The sequence below is a fragment of the Mytilus galloprovincialis genome, chromosome 8, assembly GCF_965363235.1.
Source record: "Mytilus galloprovincialis chromosome 8, xbMytGall1.hap1.1, whole genome shotgun sequence".
Lineage (NCBI taxonomy): Eukaryota > Metazoa > Mollusca > Bivalvia > Mytilida > Mytilidae > Mytilus > Mytilus galloprovincialis.
The window spans coordinates 21,604,267-21,622,894 of NC_134845.1; the positions used below are offsets into that span (position 1 = coordinate 21,604,267).

The window sequence follows — 18,628 nt, forward strand, 5'->3', positions numbered from 1 at the left end:
GTGGGCTTTACATCAATAGTGTTTTGAAACAAGGACCATTGACAATGAGCGACTTTTTTTAACACTTCCTAGCTACATGTATTTTCTTTTGAAGAAAAAAAAAATTTGCATTTTTTATCTAACCTTAAATCTCCTTTCAATTATTATATGATTATGAAATATAAGTTCACTAGAAAATTATAAACATGTTTACATAATATGGTTCACCATTAAGATTTAATCCTGCTAATCTGAATTACAAAATACTTTTTTATATACATAATTTATTTTTTCTTTAAATGAAATCATACATAAAATTTGTCCAGTGAGGGATCAAAGCTGTTAATGTATTAAAACATGATGACAAAAACTTATCTTTCTATAAATTGAGTAAATACAACTGATTTATGACAAGATAGTTTTCAAGTGGAAATGAGATTTTTATTTCATTCACAAATCTATGGAGATGAAGAAACTGACTTGAAGTACATATAAGTTCAAACACCTTCTATTCAATATAGAACCATACATTTATTTAACCCTTTAGTACTTGCACATCCTTGAATGGCAATAAACATGGCAAACATTTGAGGCAAGACTCAGAGTTTGAAATGAACATGCATGTTTTTGTTTTGTTTTGTAGAACTTTTATAGCTGTAATAGAACCTACTGGACAAGCCAGCCGGCTTTTAGATAGACAAAATTAGATCAATGGTCAGTGTTTAACAAGCCCTTCTCAAGATCCATGTAAAATTCCAAAAAGTTGATATGTTTCAGACATTGACCTAATATGTTTTTATACTTATGATGTACAGCTGAAAATGGCTAAAATTATCATGATCATGATTATTGTAAGTTATTAAAATGTTTACATAAAAATAAAATTTGATGTGGCGTGGAATCGACATTGCACAAAATAATAATTTTGGTACATAAAGACATGATCTCAGGATTTAGTATTCTTGCTGCAGTATAAAAATTAAAAAGTATTCACCAAATGGTGTACAATTTGTGTTGGTATTAACTGCCAAGGCTGGGAAGTTAATGGTGAATTAAACTGATTAGTTAACAACTAATTATTCATGCCCCTGGTCGGACAATGTTTTCGTGGAATTGGGTCATTTTGTTATATCCTTATCAAAATTTCCATGTTTTAGTCATGAGAAATTTACACTAAAGAAATATTTATCATTCAAACCACTGGTTTGAATATCCAAAATTTTGTACCTGAAGGGAGTTATACAAAATTTAAACTAAAACATCTTTCACTTCTTTTCCTTAAGGTACAAAAACTTCAATTTAAATCTTTTGTTATTTCACTGAGGTAGAAAATTTTGTCATGATGATCTGAATTGTTGTTAATTGTAAGTCAGTCACCCTTCGGTCCAATGTTCAGGTTTCACATAACATCCGATTCCCTCTACAAACAAACAGGTCTTCCCTTATATTTACATAGATTACTAGAGCTGAAAATTAACAAGTTTAACAAAGGATATAGATTATGATATTTGACACTAACTTTTATTACCTAAATATGGTCATCTTGATTTTATGATATTAGAACCTAAATATGGTCATCTTAACAATATACAATCTTGTCCATATAATATTCATCTTTTTTCATGTTGATTACATTTAAATTTTAGGAGGTGCTTATCAAATAATTTTAAGAAATAAAGAGTGTCTATAATTATTGAATGTAAAGTATTAAGAACTGAACAAATGTTTAATATCTCAGCAGCCAGGGGCGGATGCAGCAATTTTGAAAGGGGGGGGGGGTTTCCTTGCCCAGGAACAAAGGGGGTTCCAACTATGTGTCCCAATTCAAATGCATTGATCGTCCAAAAAAAAGGGGGAACCCTACTTCTGGATCCACCAGTGGCAGCCTACAGTTCATAAATGTACCTTTAAGGTTTGTTCACTTTAAAATCAATACTAAAACATGATCATGGTGAAGGAGGATTGAAAACTCAAAAAGTTTGTTCTCCACATAAACATGTTCCTGTCCTTGTCGATTTAGCAAGGAACTTGGTCAGTGGTTGTCTTATGTTATATCTAAATGTTTTCTGTCCTAAGGGAGATTTTGGTGTTGATGGCAGATGTTTGATAGTCTACTTTCAATTTATTCACAACTTTTCTATATTTCAGGCAATTTTAAGATCTTAACATATTATTTCTACAGACACTAATGCGTGCATTTTGGGGAATTTTTTTTAATGTAATTTACATTATACATTTATAATGTCTTAATCTTATTGGCATATATATACCTTAAACATCACCTTTTATTTATATTTACAAAAATCTTTCCTACAAAACAGCAAGAAGTACTTATCATAAAGCATAATAAGAAGAGTAAAGTTTTTGATACCTCCAGGCATGAATAATGAAGAACGAGCGGACTGTAACTTTTTAAGCTCTGGAAAATGAGACATGTAATATTTTAGACCAGTCGGTTCTAATGTAAATTCTTTGTTTATTTTGCAAACTTACTGAAAGTTTTAAAAAAATAACCCCAAAATGATGAAGCCAATGAAGGTATACAGGGATGTTTGATTAAAACTATCAGATGAACTAACAAATTCACTAACTCCAGACACATCCGCATCTGACAAGTCAATTTTATCTTTTTTATAATGATTTCTAAATTAGAAGGCAATCCTTTAGATTTAAAAAGGAGGGGTACATTTGTACATGAAATATAAGGTTTTAATACTTGGTGTGTTCAAATAAAAATAAACCTAATATAAACACCTATTAATACCATATTAACATATGAATGGTATTATCTGCTTAAAAAATGAGTTGGTAAAAAAATCGTGAATGAATTTGAATGTGTCTTTACCTGAGAAAACATTAATTTGGTGCAAAGGTGTTTACTTTCAAAAGGTAACCTTTAAAAGATTAAAATATTGGTGCCTTGTTTACTTTCATTTTCATTTCTACCTTGCATTACGTTTTTACTGAACACTAATGAACAGGGTCTCGGCAGTACAGTCATCGGAACACCTACGTATAATAAATCGGTTAATCTTGGTTGTTATACACATCTGTGGACTGTGGTTTTACGAAGTTTCATAACAATATGTTACATCAATCTTAATATTAACTTCACTGATATATAATAGTTGTGGTATATAAATTGGTATTGTGATAAGATTAAACCTAACATAAGCCTTTCAATGGCCATATTTGTAATAATTATTAACACTGCACTGCAGATTGCAGTGAAATGAATTGTAATATTATAGATATTAAAAATATGACAAAGAAAACCTTTGAATATTTCTACTGTGTTTTTAACCTGAACATTACATGTATCTTTATAATTCTGAGAGGATGTAAGCAAAAAATCTTGATACATTATATATATATACTTATATATAGAGCTGCAATTTTACTGTATTGATGAAATTCCAATGAGCAGCAGCCCTCCCAATTAATAAGTTGCACAGGGCTTCAAAAATGGTCTGTAAGATTAGCATGTATCGATACACTATGCAGTCAGGTAGTGGGTATTTTGTATTGAAATTCTGTGGGCAGGGACTCTTTTAATATTGTGTAAGGGGAACTGTTACAGTCTGATTGACCTATCAACATGATCAAATACCTTTTTTCACAATTTTTATTAAAAAGAATTTACTCTGGTATTAATTACTCTAACAGAAATATATATTTAACTAAATTTTAAGAGTGGTAAAGAGAAATAGATGTTAAAATTGCTCTTCATTCACAAGTTTAAGAGAATGTCAGATACAACAAATTCAATTCAACAAAAAATGCTGAGTTAACTAATCTCATAAGGACTAAAAACAAAAAGGATTGCATATACATGTAACTGTCACTTTACTTAATTATGATTTATACACTGAAATTTATAGTGACGCAAGTTTATACAGAGATAACCAATAAAACAGTTGTATACAATGATTTAACTACTAATGGCTCTGTCCTTTTACTACAGAAAATCAAAGGTTGCTTTCCCACAGAGGAACTGAACTCAGATTTAACCCTGTCATAATAACTCATTATACATGATTGAGTACTATTATACATTGTATTTATATGGAAAATAGTTTCTATGGTTTTAAAGCCGGATTTCTTAACAATGAAGATAAAAAAAAGTAAATCCTAGGGTATGGACGAGTGATCTGACAATACATGTGATGGTCTTATTACTCACTTTCTGGAGAAAGACAAAATTGGCAATATTGAGTAACATTTCGCAAAATATCGAAATTGGTCAAGTTCTAGCAGGACAAGTCTTCCAAACACTTAGAAAGTGAAGAAAGTTGAGTCTCCTTTATAATTTTTTTGTTCACATTTGACTACTTATCCCAAGGAATTATTGGAAAACATATTTGCTGGTTCCAGAGGTTTAGTCAAAAAAGCAATTGCAATTTATAGTCATTAAAATTTGTCACATCTCCATAAAAAAAAATCAAGTTGGAAAGGGTCCATGCTTATTTAAAAAAAAAAAACAACCATTAAACATGGGTAGGCAAGAATAAGGTAATTTTCTTTATATCATATCCCTAGTGTTTACCACAAAATCCCCACAGGGTAGACAATGACTCTTTCCCATGTCTAATCAAACATGTATGAGCAAGAGTGTTGACATTTTACCTTATGTCACTTTTCAAATTTTACAAACATAAATAATTTACAAACATGATAAATGTACAAGATTAAAACCATTAAAATAGAGCTTTAAGGGAGATTGAGAATTATATAAATGTGCCTTAAAATTCTAATTTATTCCAAAAAATTCTTGATTGTGCAAAAAAATAATGAAATTTATGACAATGTATGACAAAGTTCTAATTAAAAAAAAATAATAAAAAATTGTGTCACAAAACTTGTTGATTTTTTTAAATAGTCCTTACATTAAAAAAATATACATGTTATATCATTCTTATACCAGTATCTTCACAAAATTCATTTTTATTGATGTTTTAATTTATATGTCCAGGTCTTTTATTGAAAAAAATAATTAGTTAAATTGAGACCTTCTATTCTTTAAAATACATGTACACACACCACAGAAAACTGAACCCCACTGGGAGTGACAAAAATGTCTTGTCACTAGTTCTATCTTCCAAATGACTATAATTAAGACAAACAGTTTAAATCTATACTTATAAAATATAAAACCCATTCAACTTGTGAATATTTAAAGTACTTATGTAACTAATATGGTGCAATACTGCACACTTTTATGAATGGTTTGTAAATGAGACATGCTCTGTCCATGCTTGTCAAGCGTCATAGTATAGGGCAGATTTATGAATGGGGAGTGTTCTGTTTCATTTTCTGAGACACAAGGTCTGAAAAAAAGGTTTACAATGTATGTGTATCTGTAATATGATAAGATTTTAGGTAAAGATGTCTAATTATGAGTCCTTTAATTAGTAAACATGTCTTTGTACTCACTAGGTCCTACCTAATAACATGCACGGTGACCTGTGTCTCGGCATGTCACATCTACATGTCTACATAATGTTTACATGGAATAACTTTCTCTTTTCTTTATTATCAACATAAACACATTCTTTACTATTGTATACTTATACAGGTATACATACAATTAAATGTTTACCATTTTAGGACACAGCCACATTTGTCAAGCTAAGCTTGTAGTTTTGCATCCTCATGTTAAAACTTTCATGTTTACAATGGAATACACAACCACCATTGTCAGGAAACTTGTACTAAATGTTCAACACAGGGGTACAGTGAAAATGTGATATGTAACTTTACTATATATCCTTATTGTATATCAGAAGTAATTAATCTTTTGTTGTTTATCTTTTTCCTGTATCCTTACTGTGTTAAGCAGTCTTCACGATTGTAACATTGTAACATTGCTTTCAGGCCTGTAAATGACAGGCTAACAGAATCTAACTAAAATTGACAAAAAAATTTAGCTCCCGGCCTGTAGATTAAAATAAAAAAGTTTCGTGTAAAGACTGGTCAAGAACAGTTTGCACAAAATTCTTGACTATATATGGCGGTCATTTTTCTAGAACATTGTGACAACTTATCTCGTCTCTCCAGTTAAACATGTAAACATGACATACATGATATAGTTTTACAAGATTTTGAAAGCCTTAATTTGAAATTACATGATTTCTTTGCTAACCATTTGATAAACATTTTTTTTAACATCTGTCAACTGTAAAAATTTCCCTTCAATAGAAAAAACTTGAGAACAAGCATATAACTTTAATTAACGACAGTACTATATCAATCTCAAACTGACTCATCAAAAGGTCATTTCCATAATAGAAAACTGTTAAACCAAATCTTATGGGCTATAACTTGAAACAAAACCATATAAAGTTACATTTTGTCTAGATAAAATAGAAAAATTTAAGAGGTCAGAGAAAAGCACAGTTAACTTAGGCATGCATAAATAGAACTTTGATATTGTGGTTATACATTGGTTTTACATGCTGAGAGTGATTTATGGTTTTTAGCTTCACCTCAGTAAATCCTTGCGTCTTTTAAATCAACCAAAGCAAAGACCTCACCAAACAGTCAGTCTTTTTTAACCATATTTTTTTGTTTAGTGTTTTGTGAAAATTTCTTGCAAAAACATGAAAATGTTTGTTTTTTTTTTAACCTGACCAATTTTATTTGCCAAGTTTTATTCAATCATATCTTTACAGTTTTAACTCTATTCTTGTACATGTATCTTTATCTTAAATCCATTATTGCCGACTGCAACAGCTTGTAGACTTTTTGTAAGGACTGCATCTACCATATATTATGTACAAAAATGTATGTAAAAATATCAATAATATGAAAGTGTGTCAGATGTACTTAAAACAAGATAACATTTTTTTCACTAATATATATTCGTGCCATTCAAAACCTTAAACAAATTTCAGGAGATAAAAACTCAAAATTTCAATATGACGATTTGAGGTAATACAAAATACAAGTTATGTTTCAAAGAGATGTACTTGTATGATAAAAATATGACTTCTTTATAGATACACTGTATGGTAACCAAAGTCAGTTTAGTGTTGATGACTTCATCAAGTTACCTTTATACCATAAACCAACCAATTACATAATTTTAACCTACATGTAAGATGAACTGCTTCAAATTTATGTCATACAGTCTTATACATGTACATGTATCAGTAAAAATGACTCAGTTTAAAGAAGTTGACAAATGTCCTAATCAAGAACAAGTGCTCATGTGATAATTGCAATTGAAAGTACTGATTTGAATACTAAGGAATAATGTTTTATATCATGTTATCTTACCATTAAAATCAATTTTAAATCTGCCAAGACCACTGCCATCTCTTATGGAATACACCACTGGATTCCTTTCATCTGGTTGTGCATCAGGATCTATCGCTTTAACTTGCAATACAACAGAACTTATTGGCATATTTTCATTTATATATCCTATTTCAAAGAAATTTTTGAATTTTGGCGGTTGTAGATTTTCGTTTACATCCATCACTTCTATATTTATAAAACATGCCGATTTTAAAGGTGGATTTCCACCATCAGAAACAAAAGCACTGATGTTATACACTTGTTTGGTCTGAAAATCCAATTGTTTAGCAATACGTACAGTACCAGTTGTTTCCTCTATTTCGAACATTCCGTCAGTTCCGTGAACCAGTTTATAGGCAAGCCTTCCATTTTCTTCAGCATCATCATCGATGGCCTTGACCGTTGTAATGACTGATCCGACAGGTAAATCCTCACGCACCTTCAGATCATAATTTTCTGGGACAAACTTTGGTATATTATCATTCTCATCCAAGATATTTAAAGTAACAGTTGTAGTAGCGGAGTGGGATGGTGATCCATGATCACGAGCTAACACTGGGATATAATATACATCATGAAGCTCCCTATCAAGAGACTTTTTCACTGTGATTATTCCGTTACCAGGATTGATGAAGAACTCAGGCATGTCTGCCATTATCCAATACTGAATTCTACTGTTTTCTCCTTCATCTTTATCTTCAGCAAAAACTTGCAAGATAGTTGCATTAAATCCAATACTTTCAGAAACTTCAGTTTCATATTTTTCCTTTTCAAAGACCGGTGGGTTATCATTTGCATCGATAATTTCTACAGTAATGTTCATACTGGCGGATTTTCTTAATTCCAAAGGGGCAGAATCAGTAATTCTTATTTCTAAATCATATTTGGCAATACTTTCACGATCCAGAGCAGAACTGATGAACAAACTTCCATTATGTAAATCCAATGTAAACTGATCATAAGGGTCCCCAGCAACGATAACATAAACAACCAATCCGTTATATCCTTTGTCGTCATCATGAGCCACAATCTGTGTTAAAAGTGTGTCGACTGCTGCAGATTCATCCACTTTCAAATGTTGTACATTTGATAAGTTAAAGATTGGGGCGTGAAAGTTTTGAAGATTTAGATTTGGGCTTTCTATAATTTGTTCACTTATTCCTTCGTTATTAAGGCGGGAGATTTGCATCAGTTTTGAGAGTTCCATAGTGGCATTGGTGGAAGCACAAACAATATTAGCATCAGAATTTGCTAACTGAGAGTTCCTTTTGTTATTTACCAAGGTGATATCAATTTTGACAGATTCGGATGTGAACTTTCCATCTGATGCTGTTATCTTAAGAGTACGTTTATCTGTTGAGTCATCTGAAAGGGAGCAATTCAAAGATAGTAAACCAGTGCTTGGAATCAATTCAAAGCATCCATCATTATTACCTTCTTCGATGTTGTATGTTATTATACTGTTGTCGAAGTCTACGGCAGTTATAACAGTAACAGAAGTGTCAACTGGTGCATCTCTGGACAGGTAACCAGAACATGAAGATTTTTCGAAAAGTGGTTTGTTGTCATTAATATTTCGTAGATGAAAATTTAAAGTGATGTAAGATTCCATTTTGAATGGTTTGCCCCAGTCTGATGCTGCAATGTAAACTGGGTAATTTCTTTTCATTGTTTCATAATCTAAAACTTTAGTTGTTTTTATTTCTCCCGTAAAATGATCAATTTCAAACGGAACATTTTGGAGATTTCGGATAGAGTAACTAACAATGCCATTGTCACCTTTGTCAGGATCGATAGCATGAACTTTGTAAACTATTGAACCAATCGTAAGATTTTCCTCAAATGAAATATCAGTTTCTTTTATATCAAATTTAGGTGGGTTATCATTACAATCTAGTATTGTAACAGTAAGATTGGTCGTTGAAGTTTGGTGACTAATTTTATCTTTCGCTAAAATAGTCAGGATGACCTCTGAACTGACCTCAGCATCAACATCTCCATTTGTTTCTATTAAGCCTGTTACTTTATTGACAGAGAACCAATTTTCATCATTTCCTGCAACAATTTTGTAAATAATTTCCGAATTTCTGTTAAATTTGTCCTTTGTTGCACTTAAATGGATTACTGATGTGTCAATGGGTACCGACTCCTCAATAGATGCTTGGTAAGAATCGGAGATAAATTTAGGAGCTCCATTTAGACCTAAATCAATGTTTATTTTGATTGGTTTGGATGATTTTTTTGAAGGACTACCAGTATCAGTTGCTTCAACTGTCAAGGTCAAGTCTAAATCTGACACTGAATTGTCACTAATAATCACAGACTGATTTAAGATAAGTAAATACTCATCCGATATGGCACTTTTAACAATTTTAAAATGATTGTCTTTGTCACCTGATACAATTTTGACACTTTGTATAAGTCCATTTGTTCCTATGTCTGAATCGGTCACTGTCAAAATGGCAAAAGAAGTACCAACAATATTTTTCATATGATGAAACGGCAATTTCTTTACTTTTATATCGGGTGCAAAGAAATTTGCAGGAGTGATAGTTATACGAACTAAAGCTTTTCTCAAATCACCATTCCTTAAAGTTTTTGGTCCCCGATCTTGAGCTTCTACTTCAAGGTCATATTTAGCTTGAACTAAATAATTCAACTGTTTAGTAACAGTTATCACTCCACTTGTTGGATGAATGGCAAAATAATCTGTCTTCTTTATAAAACTATAATAAATTTCTGCATTAATCCCGATATCTCCATCAGAGGCCGATACCTGTACTATACTGGAATGTACTGGTGCGTTTTCACCGACAGATACATCATATGTCTCTTTGTCAAACAATGGATGCAAATCGTTCTCATCCAAAACATTTATAATGAGATCACATGTTGCTGTTTTTGTTATTCCTGGCTCTATTTTACCTACAGCTTTAATTTTTAAATGATATCGACTTTCCAACTCTCTATTTAGTATCCCATGACTACTTGTAAGTGTCCTTACTCTGAGAAAATAGAAATCACCAACCCGATATTCTTCTGCTTTGAACACATTTAAATTGTCACCATCAAATATTTTATAATTTACGGATAGCCATGGGTTGGAAACAGTAATTCCCATTTTATGAGAAGACGTGACATACGTCTTTCCTGGTGCTTTTTCGTAGATAGTTGCATTGTATGTGTCTCGTGTAAAATTAAAGTTGTCACTCAAAACCAAGGCGGAGCTCGAGGAAGCCAACTGGAGCAAGAATAGACTCCACACATACAGCCAGGTGCCATGGTAAGACTTCCACCATCCCCCCTTGTATCTCTCGCCCATTGTCACATATCTGGAAAGAAATAAAAGTTTACCAATGAGTTAGTCAGAAGGAAATCTAAATACTCATATAAATTTATCAAAAAAGGGGGAGACATGGTTAAAATAATGGAAGAACCATATGAGGCTTTTTGCATGTGAGAGATAATCAATTTTAAAACTTGATTTGAATTTCAGAATGCAGGTTTCCAAACAAACAATTACAGATTTCTTCTTTTTTTCAGTAGGCACTTATATAGAACAACAAATACAGAAATCATACCAATTATCAACGGTCCCTACAAGTTGGTCAAGCAATCTATTTTGTATGTATACATGATCTTGGAATGAAATCTAAGAATGCCTGTTTAAGCTTTAAGGATATGTAAAGATTTTATTTGAAGTTGGAACTAAATTAAGGCTTTTGCATTAAACAGACATTACATTAACATACTCTACCTGTCAATGTCTCCTTTAGACTTATCTATCTACTACTAATGGCTATTTCAATTAAGGTAATGTGTTACAAGTATTCTAAATGTAAAAATAGCTTAAGGGAGACCCACACATGTTATAAAGTTATGTAACGCTTATAACTGTCATAATCATCTCAAGAGTTTGCTCTTCAGAAATTTAAAACCAAACAAAACAATATTAGCTTATATAAGTGAGCATGTCATTGAAATTATAAGAGAGCAATTTCCTATACTTCAAAATCAAACCCCAAACTGCCATCTTATATTGTTAAGCGATAGACAGTAATCAAATATTTGATCAGTAAATTATGGTCATGTTTGATTTTCAGACCAGAAAATGATGAACTAAATAACGTCCATATTATATGTTAGCTAGTCTGGGGTATGTTTGCTGTATGTATTTATTAATATAATCTATTCTAAGTCCAATCCTATTATGTGTATTTATCCTTTTATGCAGGTGTGACGAAACAGACATAAGTTTAATCCGATTTACCTATTAATTCTAATTTTTGTCCTAAAATCTGAAGACACAACCACTAATTCAATATTAAAAGCTTGTGATTTCATTTTCTGCATGTATACCCTAAATAAGTAACACATTTTTAAGGTTGAGCACACCTGTAGGTGCAGTTTATTGATATTTCTTTAGACTTGTAAGGATTATTCAAAATAACCCAGCCTTAAATGTAAACACTATTCAAAAGATGTTCGCTTTTTAACAGTATATATAGGAAAATTCCAAACTAGTTGACATCTTGTCTGTCTGAAAATTTATTATTTGTTATTACAGGAACATATACTGTTCCCAGGTTATTACAGTGAATTGTTAAAGTTCATGTATAGATAATACATCAAGCATTAATCAAAGGGGATGAGGGGTATATGTCAGTGAGGTAGCAACCCAACGATGCAACAAAAACAGAGGATTGGGAATATCATCTCAAAAGCAGACAGTGAAAATCAAAATACATTTTTTTTTTATTAAACCACATTTAATTAAAAAATTCTCTGATCCAAGACTATTTTGACATTTTGACAATGAATTTTCATGAATGCAATTGTTAAATTCAATAAATTTGCTGAAAATGCAAATATGGAGAAAAGATGTTTTGATCTTTTATTTTGTCAATCCTGCACACCTGTTACCCTTTTGGAATGTAAACGCTACACAATCGGACATTTTGATACATGTCAACCACTCGGCATGACAATAATACAACTAACATTTAATGACTCATGTATGCACTGCACCTATTACATAATTACAGAAAATCGATTAAAAACGGCATTGAAAAATTTTATCACAACTGTATTAGAGCATGACATGAAAATCTGATTTTCCAATTCATTTTTAGTCCTATCAGCAGGATCAGTCAGACAGATTATGCTTTTCCTAGTATTATTATCTGTATGCAACTTTTTACACAGGAGTTTGTAAATCGGTTAGCTAAAGGCATTTGCATTCAAATTTCAGATAACAAATATATTTTATTCAAATCTGATCTTAAAAAGTCTTGTAGTATGTGTTTTTGTGTTAGTCAGGAATCTTAAGTCCGAATCTTGCCTTTTTGCTTTTTTACCTCATTACTTGCTAATCTCTGTCCTCTATGGAGTTTATTCAGTCAGGTCTTGTTTGTACTTATTTTGGTGTGGATAAGAGGCTGTGTTTGTTTGGCAATCCAAAAATTTGTGTTTACATTTTTTACCTATTTAATCTAACTATCCCATTTTTAAAACTGTGTATAAAAAATTTTGTATTGAAATCATTTTGGTTTGGTAGTGTCTGATATCTTTGGTTCTTCATTTAGTCATACACCAGCCTGTCTTATCAGAAATTATAAATACAACATAACTACATGTACATATTCTTATGTTTATCATTTATACTTGGTAAGTGTCTGAAGTCCCCATTTAAGAAAATAAATGAATACAATCTGGCAAAAAGTTTTTAAATCGGTCAAAAAGAACTTTTCCTAAAATACTTTCCGCGTGCCTTAATGCTATATATTACATAGACATACAAGGTATGTTTGTTACGTTATGTCACAAATAACATTATGAAACATGTCTTTAGTCAGCATAATTTATGGTAACGTTAAAATTTAACCCTAGACAGTCCCCCTGCTTCCTGTTATGTTTAACTTTCATGGCCTTAAAACATGTTCTGTAAATTTACATCATTTTTCCTAAATTTTGTCACAAGATATTTACACCTTACAGTGCAGTATAGGTTGAATAAATGAATGAAGAAATAAAAAAGGGACATTTCATATTTTCATGCATACTCCATCTAACAATATTACAATTAATATAAACATGATAAAAAAGAGACTATTTTCCAAATTGAACAAATCTCCACCAGTGTGACCAGAGACCAAATGACGTAGTCAGCCTTACCCATAATTATAAAGCATTTTTTTATCTGGTTGAAAAAGACGATTTATCTCTTTCACAATGTATAATAACATATTTGTGTATCTATGAAATTAGTAAATTCAAACGATTAAAGTTAGCTTTGTTCAAGGTCTAGATATATCCATATTTATATACATTTATAACTATCAACGGAGGTTTCTTTTAATCCATAGATTGTCACCGATAATGACCTTCGTTACACCTGTGTGTAATCTATGACATATGTATAAAGTTGGGTCTTTTTGCTTTAAAATCACAAATAGAAAAGGTTCAATTGCATGACAGTTTTAAGTTTTGACAAAGGATATATTTTGGCATTTGGACAAGGTCAGCTAAAACCATTATTAACAAGTGACCCCAATGTCAAGATCATGACACAGAGATAAAAATTTCCTGTACTATTTGTACTTTTGTTCAAACTTAGCTTACAGAAATAGTATACTTGAATGACCACATGTCCAATCTGCTTAAGCTTATTCTCAACACAGTACTTCTGATCTATCATGTAGGTATACTTGATACGAGTTCTGATTTGCTGAGTAAAAAATTGAGGACAAGTACTAACAGAAACCAGTAAATCTATATAGGACTTATCCAGGCTAAATCTTTAATGATATAATGTAATTATTCAATTGTGTGTACAAAAAATGTACTAGTTAACAAAATCATGTAGTAAACTACATGTAGGTCAGTAAGAATTACAATATTCCATTTGTACCTCCTCATCAAGGGTTAGGTAAAAAATCTATGTAATAATATATATTTAAACCACAATGACCCAATTTTCTTATACAGAATTACATGTATGATTCCCCTTTTAAGACTCAGTGGATAATTGTTTTTGTCTCTTTGTGAATTAATTAAAATGTCAGTAGGTTTTCTGTCAAAAAGGTAAAAGAAATCAATAGATCTTTGACACAACAAAAGTCAATTTCAAAACTGTCTAGGTCAAATCTTACAAAGGCAATTCAATCTTTTTGTCCCCTTCAAATTTTTAAGAACATATCTATTCTGAATATATATAAAGGTACATCTAATTGATTGAAGACAAGTTATCAAATTCGAAATTCAGGTTTGAATAACTCTGCACAATTAAATTTAAGAGCTTGAAGAAATTAATTGGTTTTCTTATCATTTTACTGTGTAATAAAATAAAATATATGAATCCACTTTCTAAATATAATCATTAAAAAAAACCTTTTCTACAATTTTTTTCATTGTATTGTTTAACTTGATTCCTTTCCTTTCCAAAATCTGTTTTTTCCAGGATTTTTGCCACTATTTTTTCACCAAGTTAGGGCGTTAGCATAAACTATTTGTATAAAGTAAAACAATCTAGTTTGCGTGCTAATTCTCAATATCTGAATAAGATCTAGGAACTAACATTATGTCATATATTTTGAAATGGACTCTGGGTCAAACTTTTCTGCGTTTACAGCAGGGTTGAACAGTATCAAGTTTTTTTTGAAAGATTCTTTCAAAACTTTAAACTTGTTTTGATAATTTGTAAGAAATTTTACTTAGACATGTTAGAGGTAGTGTTTTTAAAGGATTAGAAAAAAACAAAATACAGGTTGAAAGTTTTTTTTTTAAATTTGTTGTATTTAACCAAACTTACCTCATTTAGTTGTAACCCTGTTTTAACACTATAGTGCATGTACTATTCTCATGACTATAGTGTAAGGACTTTATTAAATATGTTTCACAGATAGATTGCAAACAATTGTGAAAAGTATTATCTCCTACATTTTTTTTTTTAAATATATATATATATATACAAAAGCATCAAAATTCCTTTGATGAGATCTTTACCAAATTTACTAAACAAATATAAATTTGGTGGATTACAAATACATATATTTTTTACATATATAAATTACAAGTACAAGTGTATTGCAATTAAGGGTCACATACATATGCAATATCATATTGAGGAAAATACATGTTTCTTAAAAAATATTTTCTAATGTGTAGGTCTAGTTTCCATTAAAGTATCTTTTAAAAGTAGCATTCTTTCCAATCATGTTTTTTGGTGGGGGAGGTTTTCACTTTTGCCTGTTTAAAAATCAAAAGGGTTTTGTCGGTATTAACAAAGGATTTTAACTGACTGAATTATTAACAAGGCTAACCCACAACTTCTGATATATTATTTCTATTTGTCAGTTTCAAAAAACACTGCAAAAATATGTGAAAAAACATTTTTTTCCATTTTCTTAGTAAAAAGGTTTTTTAAACTTACCAAAATATTAAACTGTTGTATAATCCATTTACAAATATGTCAAACCAACCAAAATGCTTGTATGTTTACAATCTCTGATACACAGCATAGCATTACAGGTACATGTATATAGGTGTTACACAAGACAGATAACAATCTACTTTAAGATAAGGTTTTGAAAGGTTTATTTTCATCACAGGTAAACATCAAAAGGCTAGTGTACAGGTAAAAATCAGCTGGACAGACTGATTATTATCTTAACTAAGTGATAATGGGTCTGGTTTTCACCAGGCCAGTTTCTCCTAAACAAAATCCCACTGAGTTAGACTCTTCATAAGCTAATCGACACAATAAAGGGTTTATATCTGGTTATTGAATGTGTATTGAAAATTAATGAAAGGGTCTGTCTGTATACATGATATATGCTTGTTTCTAAGATGTTTGACTTTTAAAGTAAAACTATTAATAATCAATCGATAAAATGGAAATCATAATGTAAATGTTACCAATTATTATTAGTATATTTTTTATTAACCTAAGATACATTTTTTTAGTACAAGTCCTAATCTCAATTGTAAAATTATTTGTTTTCCCTCAAGAAATATTTTATTTCAGTAATAATTAAATGACTGCATCGGAAACCTGACAAAACAATATTTATTCTGAAATCAAGAACAGTATAAAACAACTTTTAACCTTCTTTGTCCTTCTTAAAGAAACGTTCCATTTATTATAATCTATATAATTTTACCTTTGAAACTTAGGTGAAATGGATAACTATAAAATGCGTTTAGAAAAACGATTTTTTTTTTTGTAAAAAATCTAGATTATAGGATACGAAATTTAAAAGAAAATTACTGTTTTTTTTTTTTAAAGAAATCCTTAAAGAAATATCTAATAATAAATCCTATTCAACGGAGACAAAATTTGAACGGTAAAGGTAGCTTGTTGTGTTTAGATTTTTTTGTCACCGTCAAGCGTGTTTTGACAGTTTTAACGATCCCGGTAGATGCTCTTTTGCTATAAATATACAAGATATAAAATAAATAAATAACATTACCCTTCAAAGTAATAATCAAATCCATTTTTGGTGTAAATAAACAATAACTATATTTGTAATGTGTATTCCGACTTTCAAACACCTGTGCATAACATTGAATGTTCCTGACAATGTTCCGGAAGACGTAAATCGGCAATATATACCCAAGTATGTTATGTTTTGATGCTTTTTTATTGATCGATTTCACTGTTCAGTTTCTTAAAATACAAAATTACCTATCCTATAATTACATACGGAGGAATTTTAAACTGCCATAACGAAATTCAATTCCATTACAAAAAAATAAGGCTTTGTGTGCTACTTTCGTTTTTACTCGCATGAATATATCTGACTCCTCCCACAAAGGGAAGCACTATTTTCATGAATGAAATTCCCGCTAACTATAAAAAGGTGCATTTTTCTCCCTGGGACTTTTCGATGGTATAAATCTAAGAAAGTTGCTTTAATATAAGGGGGTGTATGATAAAAGGGATAAGACATTTCCAATCTGGTGCTAATGAAAGAAATGTACTTGACTTTTTGGAGAAAAAAAGATCAAAGAAAGGTAACTCATTTTCGTAGAAAATAAAAATTCTACGCTGAGTTGCGTGTGAACTACTTATAGTATTATCATAGGGCCTCGGTAACAGATTACAATTTTGTTTATCACTGCTTTTTTATTTATTTTTTAGTATTTCCTGTATATTTGTATTACTTTATTTACGTATTTGACAATGACATCAATATTTCTTTCTTTTCTAGCAATGTGCAATTTACTATCCATATCCGTATACTGAAAAATTTAAAACCTAGGTTTTATATTCAGTACGTAATTAAGGGTGCGTGCGTAGTATTTCCTGCTCCATAAGGGATAATGCTAGCCTTTTTAGAATTTTCACCACTCTATAACACTGCAAAAAATTCTACATTCACAGTTAACTGAAGTACTTTCATTTTACTATTCAGAAATAAATTTGAATATGTATCATGACCGTTTACTTTTTTTGCTATTTTTAAAAACCTAAGGTCACTAGTACTTTTAGGTATTTTATGGTGCAGTGAATACAAAATTTAAAAAAATTCTCAAAAATTCATTTTCATCTGTATGTAAAATTATTTCATATTTTTCTACACCTGATTCATCCCTCAGTTTGGAAAAGTATGTTCAGTTGATACTGTATTTTTTGTCCAATCACACTGTTTAGATACATTTACCTAAGTAGGTACACAAAAGAGCAACCTAAATTCTGGAATGCAAATACTACCGTGCCACCAAAGTGCTTATCCCAAGTTAGGAGCCTGTACTTCAGTGGTTGTCGTTTGTTGATGTGTCACATATTTATTTTTCGTTAATTATTTTGTACCGATATAAGGTCGTTAGTTTTCTCGTTTGAATTGTTTTACATTGTCATTTCGGGGTCTTTTGTAGCTGACTATGCGGCAGGGGCGGATGCAGGAATTTTCGAAAGGGGGGGTGCTAACCCAGGGCACCCAGGGCAAAGGGGGGGGTGCAAAACATATGTCCCGATACAAATGCATTGATCGGAAAAAATAAAGGGGGGGTGCGCACCCCCGGAACCCCCCCCCCCCACCTGGATCCGCCACTGTGCGGAATGGGCTTTGCTCATCGGTGAATGCCGTACGGTCACATATACTGAGTTGTTAATTTCTGTGTCATTTGGCCCGTTTATTTTGAAGAGTTGTCTCATAGGAAAATCATACCACATCTTTTTTATAACCAAATGGAGACAAAATGCTTTATCGGGATCATTTGAGTTGATTAAAGGAGAAGCAATGGTATATTCACCAAAACGCGGATTCAGTTTTTGAGGATGAACGACTTACGTCCAAAAGAACTGCCCATTCAGTATGAAAAGTGTTTATATGAATGATAATTTTTT

The 18,628-nt window shown here is 31.1% G+C and overlaps 1 protein-coding gene across 10 annotated transcripts in view; it reads right to left on the reverse strand.

Annotated features, from left to right (window-relative positions):
• Positions 1-16,873, reverse strand: part of LOC143085318 (protocadherin Fat 1-like) — a 119,457-nt gene extending 102,584 nt beyond the window's left edge. For 7 of the 10 annotated variants that reach the window (XM_076261599.1, XM_076261594.1, XM_076261592.1 and 4 more), the window contains exons 1-2: positions 16,749-16,872; positions 7,258-10,610 (exon numbers count right to left, since the gene is read on the reverse strand). In XM_076261599.1, the coding sequence (XP_076117714.1) occupies positions 7,258-10,600 (3,343 nt within the window). In that variant the 5' untranslated portion in view covers positions 10,601-10,610; positions 16,749-16,872. Of the gene's footprint in view, positions 1-7,257; positions 10,611-15,709; positions 15,801-16,748 lie in introns of those variants that run through there. The other 3 variants (XM_076261597.1, XM_076261598.1, XM_076261590.1) reach the window with 2 other exon arrangements.
• Between the last annotated feature and the right edge of the window lie 1,755 nt (positions 16,874-18,628).